General features: G+C 37.5%; 2 protein-coding genes across 4 annotated transcripts in view; both read right to left on the reverse strand.

Annotated features, from left to right (window-relative positions):
* Positions 1-8,899, reverse strand: part of LOC117155877 (uncharacterized) — a 381,740-nt gene extending 372,841 nt beyond the window's left edge. Inside the window, exon 1 of one of the 3 annotated variants that reach the window (XM_033332354.2) lies at positions 5,477-8,894. In XM_033332354.2, the coding sequence (XP_033188245.2) occupies positions 5,477-6,927 (1,451 nt within the window). In that variant the 5' untranslated portion in view covers positions 6,928-8,894. Of the gene's footprint in view, positions 1-5,476 lie in introns of all 3 variants that reach the window. The other 2 variants (XM_033332355.2, XM_033332353.2) reach the window with 2 other exon arrangements.
* A 343-nt stretch (positions 8,900-9,242) lies between these two features.
* Positions 9,243-14,326, reverse strand: Droj2 (DnaJ heat shock protein family (Hsp40) member A4-like). Its single transcript, XM_033332357.2, has 5 exons — positions 14,159-14,326; positions 11,972-12,157; positions 11,585-11,879; positions 11,164-11,503; positions 9,243-11,064 (listed from the first exon to the last, which is right to left on the reverse strand). The coding sequence occupies exons 2-5, from the start codon at positions 12,101-12,103 to the stop codon at positions 10,635-10,637; spliced, it is 1,197 nt and encodes a 398-aa protein (XP_033188248.1). The 5' UTR covers positions 12,104-12,157; positions 14,159-14,326; the 3' UTR covers positions 9,243-10,634.
* Between the last annotated feature and the right edge of the window lie 165 nt (positions 14,327-14,491).

A 14,491-nucleotide genomic window follows, 5' to 3' on the forward strand; every position in this document is an offset into this window, starting at 1 on the left:
ATATTTGTTTCGAAATTCGATCCATATCGTCATCGAATGTTTAAGAAACATAAATAACAAATAATAATATGCGATGAGAAATGCAACAATCTATTGCAACTACTAACAGATAAATATTACACGTATTGTATATTTTAATTTCGCTATATGAAATGTAATACTTAAGGAAACTTTAAATTAGAAAAATAAGCGAAACTTCTATATTTTCGATTAATTTTTCTCTTATACCCAAGATACGATATTATTAATATAAAAGATATTGAATATTTATTATTACATATATAGAAGAAAGATAAAATTGTTAATAATATTATATATATATGTAGAACAGTTAGTAAATGATTAAAGAATACTAAGCGCAAATAGAAAATAGAAGATATCATATAGAATATGAAAATAAATACAAAATGGAAAATAAATAAAATATGAAATTAAATGATATCAAATTTAGAGCGTGGTTACTTCATACTCGCGGCTAGAAATAGAATCGATAAGAAAGTATAAACGAAAATAGAGGCAAAGCCGGGTCGTATAAGTATAACGTTGAAACACATTCCAGACCATAGAATGGAAACCGCTCACGGGATTATCCTTTACCCTAGCGCAATTACAAATTTCATGATGGCACTTAACACTATGCAAAGTAAGTATTCTAATGAATATTCAAAGTGCTCAGCCAGGAATAATTGCAATGCCAAGTATCTGTGCTGAATCTCGCAAACTGCGTCGCAACAGCACTAATTTAAATAGATTTACATTAAAAACAAACATGCCAAAACATCCATCTAAACGGGTCAAATATTAATACGTCGTGACACTTCAAGGTACTATTCTTGAACGTACCAACACCTCCCATTTGAATGGAATTATAATTGCAAAAGGGTTCGAATAATTTCAAGAACGAGCAGGTGAATATTTCATTGCCATCAATTTCCTATCCTTGATGATAATTCCTTTCGCTCGCTTCGTTTACCTCGAATTTCAAGTGGCAAACGTTTAATCCTTCCGTCTTTAGTTTAATTTAAAACACGGAAATACGTAAACTATATATAAAAATACATAAACTGGCGAACAGATGTGAACATAAACTAAAATCTGACACCTCTTGTGCTATAACATACTAAAAATATTAATACGTTGAGAGAGAGAGAGAGAGATACACACACACATACAGAAGTAACAAGTTTTGGATTACAAACTCTTCTCTTTTTATCGGAGCAATTTTTCATCACAAGATTGAAAAAAAGAAATCTTTGTTTTTTAAATTACGTATCAAATAAGGAGAGATCGATCGACTTATAATTTGAAAAATACATTTGCGCGTGTACAACTGTACTTGTTCTATTATCACTTCTCACTACGAGAAAAATTTTATTGGCGTTTGATACGATAGTCGCGCTACGAATATCATAGGCTTTCCACGAAATTACTTTGCTCGTATCCGAGAGAAATATCAAAGAAAGAACCACGACCAAACGTCTCAGACATCGCAAACTTGCGTCCGAGAATCTCGCAGAACGTTTACCATTTCAACGCGAATAGTAGATATGTATATAGGAGACAAGAGTCAGGTCAAAAAAGTAAAAAAGAAAGGAGGGGAGAAGCAGACGAAAGAACGAACGTCAAAGCTGAAGCTACGGTTGATACGAGCAGACAACACGACGGTACACACGAGAAAAGAGAAAAGGGAGAAGGCCGAGGGAGGACCGAGAGTCCGAGCACCTAGGAGGTATGTACGAGAAGAGAGAACGAAAAGAGACAACAGGCCAGTAGATATTATAAATCAAGAAGAGGTCCGTAAAGGGAACGTCGGTGGCGAAGGCGAAAGAAGAGTGAAGAAGAAACTTACGAGGGAAAACAGGGGAGAGTATGCAGGGGTAAAGGATAAGAGAGGAGGGGAAGCATGGTCGTACATCACCGGTGGTATTTACGACGTACCATCGTAAATCAATGATCGCACGAACACCGCAGTTCAACGAAATTCCTTTTCCCTTCCTATATATGCCCCTCTCTCCTTCCTTCCGACCATTCCACCGCTTCCTGTACACGAGCCGATGTGAGAATCTGTCCTGCCATACATCGCCTTGGACGAAGGATGCTGAAGCTTAAGAATCTTTGAAGGAATCCTTGCCCTACAGCCAAGATATATCGACGATTTATCCGGCAAGACAAAAACTATTTGTCTTCGCTAGCAGAATTTTCGAACGTAAGATGAATTCATCGTTTTCGTCTTGAGCAATTTATGCGGCTACTTTGACAGCATCGCCGATCTTAGAAATCTTTTTCTTAATGAACACGTCGGATCACGATTATAAGGAGCCTCGTCAAGGTCCATAATTTAGCGATCACTGATTTCGACCAACGGTTCAACGATTTTTTATTACTGACGGCCAATATGCCGTCGATAAATTATTTCTTAAGAACGATCCTATAGGAACCGCAGTCAGGAAATCATTGTTTCGAAACGATGTCCATCTTATAAATTTAAAGCTTCGCAGATATTTGAATCTAACGTAGAGAAGAAGGTAAAAAGTTGTACGAGTTTGCAACAATTTTCTTATCAAATCTCGTAATCTCATAATCTTCTTATCAAGTAAACAACGAATTATTACATGGGAAACGATACAATCAGCGAGAGTAAAGAAATTGATACTTTAAAACAGATAGCAAGGCAAGAACATAATTCTTTGTCCCTCTCGTTTGTTCGAACAAGCGCTTTAGCAAATAGGAGACAACTAGAATGAAAGCGTTTCAATTTGTTTTCAGAAAGAATAAGGAAACAGATAAATATATGTAAACAAATATAAATCGGAATGATCATGCGTCCGAAAGATTCTTCTCCGGTCAGAAAAGGAAATTGACCAGTGGGCTAAAGCCATTCAGGTAACGAAGTATTGTTTGTCAGGGTTCTTTAGACGTCGTTTAAACCGTGACTCGTGGCAGCCTGGGAAGGATCGTTTAACGAGGTTTGCAACAGACCAGGTCAGACCTTTTCTTCGCTATGGTACACGATTACGCCACGAGACGATACCCTTTGCGCTTTGCAGCATCTCAAGGAATCAACTTCCCTCGTTCGACATAAAGGTAGATGTGTCCCGTCGCAGCTGATCCCAAGTGATCCGTGTAGAATCACGTTGCACGATTGTCGAGACCCCGATCCCGTCACTCGCCAAGTCAACTAACCTGGGGAAAGTTGCATCTACGCGCCCATCTGAAGTCACTCACAAAGTACGATTTTACGTCTGCTTAGACCTCGTACAATGGTTTTAGAAAGATGTTTTTGTAATTCCGGTTTTGTGTTCTTTTGGAATTTCCTCTTTATCCATAATTCGATTAACGCTTCTTCTAATAGAGAAAACAATAAACGATAAACTGGTGGCAAAGCATTTTACTCTAAGAAATTTTACTTTAAAAAGCGATTTGGGAATAGATAAGTATTGTAATTTAACAAAATCAGGTATGTCTGAATCCTTGATGCATTTTAAATATTTTCCCTTAAAATCCAAATTGAATACGTCGATTAAATGTTGTATTATTGCTAGCTAATTTGGAAAAAGAGAAAATAACCGCTCCAAAGGAAATAGTTTATATACAAAACATACACGTACAGGGAATTTTATAATACAGACAAGAAATTGTTGAAAACCGCTGGGATGTGAAAATTATTTACGAGATAAACGATGTTGTATCAACTATCCGATAAAAAGATCCTTGAGAACCGCACATATACTCGTCACGAAACGACCTTCCTTCTACGCCAAACAGCTACAAATTTATTTACCTACGCGGCGCACGTCAGAGAATTTAATCCGTGCAATTTTTACACGTTGCGCGCAGACGGGACAAATGTGCCCTTAGAAAAAAGAAAAAGCCGGAGGAAGCAAAGGAAGACAGTGGGAGGATGCGTAACATCTTGGCGGAGACAACCGTAAAAAAGGCACGGTGGAAAAGATGAAAGTGACCCTCGAACGGACTTTGAAAAGAACCATAAAAGTACAATGAGGGGTTAGAAGGAAGACGCCTTCGCTTTCAACGTACTGGATGACGACGGGAAAGGGGGCGTTCAACGGAGAGCCTTGGCTCCCAGAAAATTCGTGTTTTTTACTCGAACGTCGGGAAAGATTACAAAGGACGGAAAGGGGACAAAACCTTTTTAAGATCTACGACGAGAGAAGAGGCGAGTGTCTCTGTGCTTAGGTGACGAATCTTGCGAGCGCTTGTTACGCTCGATGCTTTATTATCAGAACGAACTGCCGTAAGTCATTTTTGACTAACGATCTGGTTTCTCTGTGAGACCACACCATGCCTTACGACCTTACGCACAAAAGAGGGGAATCTCTCACGTGGCAGTGTCTCCCGGTTTCTATCCTAATTTACCAGTCACTTCGCTAATCTTATTTGCCCGACGCTGGACGCAGTTTAATTCCATTAGCGAAATTAAAGTTCTAGCAAGAGCATTTAACCGCGGATCGATACCACTAACCCGCAAACCACTGAGACAAACCCCGATGAAATCAATTCTGAATAACGCGATAATAGAAATTTTTACGTGCGCTCAACGATTTTATTGCGATTAACAATCGTATTTCTTTATTTCTCGTGTGATACGAAGCAAGCGAATGTCGATAGCGAAACTACCAATTTTAGATCTCGAGTTTTCGCGTTTAATAAAAATGCCGTTTCGGTAAAATTAATGTTGTCTTTTATTGAAATAGAAACGCGATTGTATACGCTTATTTAGCTTTAGCTTTATTTAGTTGAATTATAATCATCTACGTATAGCATTTCAAGCTTAAACTATAAATTAACTAATAATATGTAATTCGAAGAATTATTTATTTCGTCGAAAATATTTAACAATTCGTGAAAATCTCTATTTTTTCTATCTGTATATTCACATTCCGCTCAATTTTTTTTTATTTAATTTAACTCGGAATATTTGCAAATCAATGATGCCATTAAGATAATTTACAAAGACTAAAGCGATGAATAATTAATACAAACGTGAATGCAAATTAAGAATAATACAATGTTAATAAACAGACGCAGTCATTCTAAAAACTGCATATCATGAAGTATGTGATATGCATTATATAAGTTGCATAACCTAAATTACTATATCGTAAAAAATGACGATACATTTCATGAAATTTAATTGGACAAAATTTCGTTTCTCGTTATACATTGAAATCTATCTGTCTTCCATACGAATTACGATAGTCGTTTCGTCATTGCATTACACATATAGCAATAACTGAATCGTTCAAATATCGCGTTAAACAAAAGCATCTACTATAATTACCATACGTACAAATAATATTATTATACTCCGAAATACAACACTCGAAAATAGAAAATATAATCATTTTGGTTCCAACGTATTACGCAACAACAGAATGAAAAACGAAGTGAACACACATTGCACACAAGCCAATTAGAAAGTGATCGTGAGCGGAAAAAACGAAAGAGAACTCACCTGATATAAATGATGACCCCGTTGGTGCATATCCTTTTCCATCCACGTGGTACCGTAATCGCTTGTTGCTGCTGCTGTTGTTGCTGCTGCGTAATCACTGCACTACCGTTCATCGTCAGCACTACATTTTGTTGAACTTGATTATTGTTATTGTTCGGGTTGTTGATGCGCGGAAGCGGCGGTTGACGCGCAGCCTGCTGCGCGCACGAACCGCCGCCGTTAACCGTCGTCGCGGCAGACAAGCCGTCGTGTGCCGATTGACTTTGACTTTCGGGGCTGCTCAGGCTACTATAAGTCGACGATTCACCGGTATCAGATCGGACAGAGTCACAGCTAGTCGCACCACTACCACCACTACCAACAACAACAACACTACCGCCACCACTGACAACACCGACGTTCGAACTGGACGAAGAAAGCGACGAGCCGGTTTGGTTATCGAAACCGTCCTGTTGCCGGCTCTTCTCGTCCATATTGATACGTTGCTCGACACTGTCGCCTTGAAAAACACTCGCGGACGCTTGAGACGGTTCGTTTCCCTGCCGTACGTACGCGACACAAGCGTCGTCGTTTAAAAGACTGATACAACCCTCCCCGAGATTACCCTGCGTGATTTGACTGCCGCTATTGTTATAACCCGTGTCAGCTAGTCTCGCTCCAGCTGGATAAATTTCACCGTGGATTCTCGATGGAAATAACTTGTTGGGCAGCATCTCACCGGCGTTCACCCTGCCGATCGGCTCTACGTTATTGGTTGCGAGGTTTTCGGTATTATTCGAGTCGTTTTCCAATGGACTTCGATTCGCCGGATTCTTCGTGTCGCACGCCGACACTACGCACGTCATCGTTGTGGTCGCGGACGTGCTGGTTGTTTCAACTAGATTCGTTTGTCTGTATAATAAACCGTTGTTGGAAACGATCGTTCCGTAATCTTCTTCGTCTTCGGTGTTACTGGTTGACATGGATCGTGCCGATCGACTCGACTCTCCATCGGTGGACACATACTCGAGTGTTTTTAACCGACAACAATTATTGCTGCCAGCTACGGCAACCGTGCTGCCAACGGCGCTGTTATTATCGTTGCAATAAATGGCGGTTTTGGCGGGAAACGTCGCCGCCGCCGTCGCCACCTGCGGCGGCAGAATGCCGGCGTACGTCGCCTGCTGCGGAGACTGATAGCCGACTGCGGTAGCAGCAGCAGCAGCGGCGGCGGCATTCTGACCGACCGCCGTCGCGTACGCAAAATTCTCCCCCGATACGTAGACTAGAACGCTATTTTGTTGAATCCCCTGTGCGTGCTGCGGATGCTGTTGCTCTTGCTGTTGCTGCTGTGGTTGCTGCTGCTGCTGCTGTTGTTGCTGTTGTTGCTGCTGTTGTCGATTATGATGATGATGATGACCGTGATTCGGGAGAGCAGGGTGCGTGGACGGCTGCTCAGGCTTGCCGGCCATGGTCCAGGTCCAGCAGCGCTGCAAGTAACCCCGACACCGACATCACTGGAACGCAGGTAGCACGCCTACGTGGAGACACCTCCAGGTTCTGCTGCATCCTCCATAAACGGGAATGATCACGCGTTTCCCACCACCGAAATCCACCGCGTTCTTTCGGTCGTTCCTCTTGGCCACGCACGCTCACCGATCATTACAATCTCACACCTGTCATCCACGTTCTCGTTCTTCGACATCCTTGGCTTTACCGCGCACGGCATACCAAATGGATAGTTTCACCGATTGTTCTTCGTTCGCTCGATTCTTAATTTCTTCGCCAATTTTTAAATCACATGCACGTTCACAAACACTTTCCTTCTTTCTAATTACAGACTCGTATTAACGGTGCCAAGATTTTGAAATTGGAGAGCATCCGTCGGATCACAGACACGCGCTATTCACCGGTCAATGTCCGTCTAACCTCTCTCTTACGATCGGTGCACTCTACCATGGTACTGGTTTCGTTGGTTGTTCGTGATTTTAATGCGTCGGAAATCACAGTAAAATTACGTCAGTGTTATTCTCCTTATCCGACGATCACATGTTACAAGAAAATAATAAGACGAGTCGACATCTTCCATTTAGTTAATATGTTTTTGTTTTGAAAACTTGATTGCTCCGATAATAAGAACGTTATTTCGCTTTCTTTCGATTGTATGCTTATGCGGGTCAATAAATTTCTTTTACGAAAGAACAACTCAAAATCGAATAATTACTTACAATGGATAAGTAAATCGTGTTTCGTTAAATAAATCCTATGACATCTGCAGTGGGAAGAAAACAATTCCTTTGAAATTGTCATTCCCTATACCGGTTCGATGTAGAGCAAGCGGATAACATTGTTTATTAGGAAATTACGCTTCTGCTGTCATTTACAAGGTCGATTTACAAAGCGACGGCTCTCTCATTTGTCTCGTTCACCGATTCAGTCGCGTCGAAACAACACAATGGGGCCAAGCATTCAACTAACCTAGACTCTTCAACACACTGTTATTTGTAACGCGTGTACTAGGTTACACCGAAAAAACGACGTTACGAGTCAGAGACCTTTCTCAACGTTGCAGATGCCAACGAGTAACGTTTAAGTAAACTTTGGTGAAAAAGAATGCCACACTTCTAAACAAGAAAAATTGAACTATGTAAGAAAGTCAGGTCGTTGAGGTCGTTGTGTCATTGCCACGGTCCCGTCGCGTTATTCGCGGTCGCAATTCTGATTACTCCGTTTCACATGTACGCACTTCTCGACCGAGAAATAACGAAATATTATTCGATTATGTCATTACGAGCCACTGTCACTAAAAAAAAATACGCTACTCTGAATCTTCGTTCACACACTAAAGAAGAAAGCCATTTTCTTCGACACTGAATACGTAAAGGTTAATAGTGACCGAGCCACGACTCACTCGATCGGTAATGGCGCGAATGCACTCTCGGTACAAAAAACACTTTATATTGCCGTAACAATTCGCGTTAAATCGCACGGACGGACGTACGTCGTGTTATGACGCTGTGTCATCGTCACAGCAGCAGTAGCACCACCACCACCACCACCACTGCCTCCACCACCACCACTAGTACTACCACCACTACCACCAGTCGCGGTTACGAACTCGGGTTAAGTTAACTAACCCTCTTCTCGACTCGAACACCTGCGCGGGCCGCGCTCATCGTTTTCACCGAACCTCACTTCTTGATCGCGTGGAAACGCACGCTTATTATATTCTGACTAGCACAGTTACTTCGCTTTCTCGCACTGATCCCTCGTTCTCTATCTCGTAATCACTTTCTTTCGTGAAACACTTCTTCGACACCAACCATCGAACGAAATTCCATTTTGCAGATCTTATGCGTACGCTGTTTTCGCGTAACTGATATTGGAAAAATATGGCTCCCTCCGCATACCCAGAAACCTTTGCGGCATCTCCGACGTCTGGCTTTCGGGCACTCGTATACGCACGTTACAAAAACATCGACCCTCGCCGCGATTATATCGCCATCGTTAGGCTATTCTACGTAACTCAAAGGCACGTTAACATTGTTACTCCTACTAATGCCACTATTTAATATACTCGCATGCGTATTCCGTTTAAATTTATACGTGCATAATAGATCTTTCGTAAGTGCCGACACTTAACTAAACTAAACTAAAACTGAAAATTTAGGAAAATAATTTTCTTAAAAGTATATGTATATATACACATACATATGTATGTGTTGATTGTGAAGAAAATTGAAATATAACATGCACATGAGGGATCAGAGGTCGAATTTTAAACACCTTTCTTTGTTTTGACATATTTGACATTATACTTTTTCCAATTTATTTGACACGATTGAAAATCGTACTAATCAATCACCAATTTATCTATAATAAATAAGATTATAATACGCGTCTATTTTAATTCGCTATAGTAATTACGGGCGAGTACATGACCTAGTATACAGTAAATTATGTGAAGATTGAAGGCGTGTTTAATTTAATGCAGCCGTACGACCATTAAAATGGACAGTTGTTTACGCGCATTATTCAATTTTAACGAAATATATTATGATATTAAAAAGAGCAACTTTTTTATAACGTTACTGAATGCATTTACTGAAATTATACTTTTTACTTTCAGTTCCAGTATTATGGTTATAAATAAATACTAGAACGCACAAATCTTATTTTTTATTACAATAGATAATGAATACGCGCAGGTATAAGTCCAGTTATACACACACAGGAACCACATTTTTTCCACGAATTGTATTTTGAATAAACAAGATTTTTTTTTAATATCGTCATATGTCACTATATGAGACTATAAACAAATATTAAACACTACCTACATGTAATGGAATAATGTACCACTGAAAAAAAAGTAATTTTGAAGTCTATAGATCAAGATTACATTTTATTTCTGTTATAATAAATGTGTTCATCGATATTTCATACTATTTTCACGATCGTCATATTACTAATGTAGACATCGATTTAAATTCCAGAAGCTTGTATTGTATTAAAATACTAATAATTTAAAGAACTTCAAGGAATATACGAATACAGGTAAGATTACTAATTTTGTTCGACTGTCTAACTTTACTTCTCGCATTCGCAGTATGCGCGTATCGATGAAAGTCGAGAACAGAACAGAACAGAAAGATATTCACAAATAGCAGAAAGTAATCAGAACGTTCAGCGTTATACGATGGACTTGATTATGTTTTGCTTTCGTTATTAACGTTACACGACATCACATTAGATGTGGAATAAATTCAATTTTCCTTATCACTCTGCTTACTGATAAGTACATCTCTTTAAATACTTTTCTACAGCAAGCGATGAAGTAATTTGTAACCAGTTTACCAGCTTCCACCAGAATTTATAGTTTAATTCAGAAGTGATAATAAATGTACCATCAACAGCGTTTAAAGGTCTCCTATACAATTCAGTATTTGTGTATGTGATCTTTATACCAGAATCAATAGTGATTCCGCAGGTGTAAGTTTCACAGTCGTGCACTTATCTAAACATTTTTCTCAGGTTTTTGTCATCTGTCTTGAAAAACTGTTATGTGTCCGCATTTTTTCGTCCTTCTGTTAATACATATGATTCAGAATCGAGCGAATGGGACAAAAGTTTAAAATGAAAGAATGATCATATTTATTGTGAGATTGATGTAATTGAGTTAATTCGTGGCACATTGAACTCCGGAAGAACCTCCTTCATCTTCCTCATACGCTTGTCGTTGTTCTCTTCGCTTCACTTCTTGATCTGGATCCAAGTCCATCAGAGAACAATCTTCTGCTCCCTCTGGAATTATAACCTCTTCTCTTGGTGGTAAACATTGTTCGAGTGTTGAAATGACAGACGGATCCGTAGATTTCGGGAAATTCACTACAAATTGAATTATAAGCCTGCCGTGTGTGAAAGGATCTTTGTAAATCGGCATTCCCTCATTCAGAATGCACTTTAGGTCTCCATGTTTTACAACAGATCCAGGATATGAAGTTATAACTAAATCTCGCCCGTCTAAAGTACGAATTACTTTCTGAAACCCACAAAGAGCTTCTACAAGCTCCAATTGCATCCTCATAATTAAATCGTGACGCGAACGCCTAAAATAATATAATTAATAAGCATTATAATCCAAATATGATACAATACTGTTAAATATGATGTGTATGTTAAACATAACAATTATATAAAATACTAACTTGAAAATCTCGTGTTCTTTCTCTTCAAGAACAATCATAATATCTCCTGGCTCGTAATCTGGTTCCTGATCACCTTCTCCAGCGAAAACAATCCTCTGGTTATGTACCATACCTGGGTCAACATGAACTTCCAAAATCTTCCTATCTCTAATGGTTTTTCTGCCGCCACATTGTTTGCAGCGATCACGTGGATTAATGCGGTCTCCTTGACCTTTACAGTCTACACATATACTTTGCAGATGCTGTAGCATTCCAGGTCCTAGTTGCTGTATTTGAACTTGCATACCAGAACCATGACATGTTGTACATTGTTCCACAGAACCTTTCTTCCCACCAATACCTGATAAAAATATTTTAATGTGCAACATTTCATTTCACACGTTCAAAACATCTTTAATAAATATTACTATATAATATGTACCTTCGCACTTATCACAAATGACATTTTTCTGTAAAGCTAACTTGCGTACGGTTCCTTTATACAATTCTTCTAGTGAAACGGATAAGTGATGTATAACATCTTGACCCTTGCGTTCTCTCCTACGACCCCTTCCACCAAAACCTCCACCAAAGAACATATCAAAGATATCCATTGGCGAAGAGAACACATTGCCTCCTCCACCACCCTCTTTTAAAGCTTGTTCTCCGCCTTGATCATAAATTCTCTTCTTTTCCGGATTCGACAATACTTCATACGCTTGTGAGATTTGTTTGAACTGTAACATGAGAATTAAATTTAATAGTCAAACTTTTGTTTTACAACATTTAATTAAAATCTTTAGCACATTGTTACATTAAAAATACGAACTTTTTCTCCTTCATTAGGATTTTTATCAGGGTGGTACTTTAAGGCAAGTTTTCTGTAAGCCTTTTTCAAATCTTCCTGTGTGCATCCAGGTTTCACACCCAAAACATCATAAAACGTAGTTTCTTTTACCATTTTTATTGTTTTATTTCCTTTGGACGATCTTCAATTGTAATTATATTGCTCCTGCTAAAGACCAAATAAAGAGAAAATATTATTATGATTATGCATTTTAATTATCTATCATTTTTACATATTTAATATCTTTATAATCACTTAACGATATTTACTTTAACGCGAACTATTAAACATATCAAAATAATGTTTTGGTTTTTTTTCGTTTTCTTCTTACAATTATTAAGAATATGTAGGTACTTTTGATAAAATTAATGTTATAACGTTTATTGTATATATTATATTAGATTTTATTATTCATTATGTATACTAATTATTTACATATAATATATTTAGATATATATATTAGAGGCTGATTATTCTAGTGTGAAAACATTCCTCAACTTGAATAACATAAATATGTAATTCATTATTGTACAATTTTCCTTTCACATTAATATGCATGATGTACGTATTTCGTAATAAATACTTAATTTTATGTAGCAGACCAGTTATATTCATGACAATAAATGTAAATTTTCTTTTAGAACAAAATTATTTCAAAATAATAAAATAAAATTGCAGGTAAATACACATATAGTATGTCAATTTATATATGGAAATATAGTTAAATCCATGTATGTTACAATGTATTAAACATCAAAAACAGTTTTGTATTAATATCTGTTACAGTAGTTTTATGAAGTATAGTAAAAGTATCACGCAGTTATACACTATACTTTTTTATTAGATGATTATTTGTTTAATTATATTTATAAAATATTAAACAGATGCATAATGAAAAAAAATACAACAGCAAAAATCAAACACCAAATTGAGATACTAATGTTTATGCAATTTAGGGACGTATGTCCCTGACACATGTACCATGAACTCATTACTCATGTAGTGTTATGTATTTGCATTAAAATTCATTAAGTATAGATAAACGCAAAAGGTTGAAGAAAAAGAACTTTATATTTCTTCATTGTTTTTGAGACAGATAACTTAAGATCAAAATACTAAAATATATTATTGATATTTATATACGTTATACACGTTTTAAACATGGAAATTACTTGTAATGACCTTGAACTTCAAATACTTCTAACTTTAATATCGATATAGCATAATTAGAAGTATATATATAAAATGAAAAAGAAAAATTATTTAAAACTTGAGAGACCTTTATAATCGACTTAAAGCTGAATAAAAATGTTATAATTAACGTAGAGAAGTCTTTAAAGTGTATTAATACGCTCGTAGAAAAGTCCAGCAAATTGTATCCATGTGCGTGTTTCGTTTCAAAATGGCGACGACATGATATTTTAAGATGATAAAATATAATTAATTGACATAAAAAAGAAAATTAAAACCTCGTTCCAATCTAACGCAGTGTTTGTCGTATCGCGAACAAAGAACACTACACTTTCTAGATCCTTCTACTAACGCATACATGTATATGCACATATACATACGCAGATACTGGAGGTTTGGACTGCCGGTAAAAAATTGAGTAACAAAAGAGTAATAAAGGACAAAATAATGATTTTCCAAAGCAAAAAAAAATTAGCGTTATCTTCCAATTTCAACGGTACAAGTGAAATTGGAGATCTAATTAGAACTTATTACGTCTTAAGTGACAGATTATACTCTGCAACTTCAACCACGTTTGGTATTGACACGAACGAGTAAGGCAATAGGGGAACATCCACCATTTTTCAACGTTAAAGTGCGAGTCATGGACGAACACGACTTGTACTATGATAAAACTTATTGACGAGTATTTCGTAATATACAATATGCTTCAACAAGCATACAACTATTATTCAACCTTCAAACATCCACTTTAAATTCCCGAATCAGTAAAATGTTCTGAAAATCGCTACAATATTCCATAATATTCTCATACTATACCATAAATTGACTCTACACGTTACCGCTATGCGAATTCCTACCTCGAGAAAATTTCGCGAGTTCATAATCGATCGCACGATTCAACCATGAAAATTCTGTCCGTTTGGACGTATTTTCTAAAATATTTTGAACCTTACGATTATTTGTGTTCAGTCTTACCTGTACTAGCAGAAAGAAAGCTACTCGTGCAAAATATTCGTGTGCTGTTAATGCTCGTCTCACTCCACGTAATACTATTTGACGAACGGTTGTAAGCGTATAGAACTCTCACCAATATTACTGCCCGTACCGTACCCGTTCTCGAAACTTCCTAGGAGAGTAATGGACGTTACACGGAAGAGAACCAATCAGATGGTCGAAGAATTGCAGTCAGCGCCAAATGCAATTACGGTCTTCTTAAGAGTTTCACGAATATTTGTCCCAATACTTCATCGATAAAGTAGTAAATAATTAGCTTATGTATGTTAAAACAAAGAAATTCACAAATTAATA

The sequence above is a fragment of the Bombus vancouverensis genome, chromosome 8, assembly GCF_051014615.1.
Source record: "Bombus vancouverensis nearcticus chromosome 8, iyBomVanc1_principal, whole genome shotgun sequence".
NCBI lineage: Eukaryota > Metazoa > Arthropoda > Insecta > Hymenoptera > Apidae > Bombus > Bombus vancouverensis.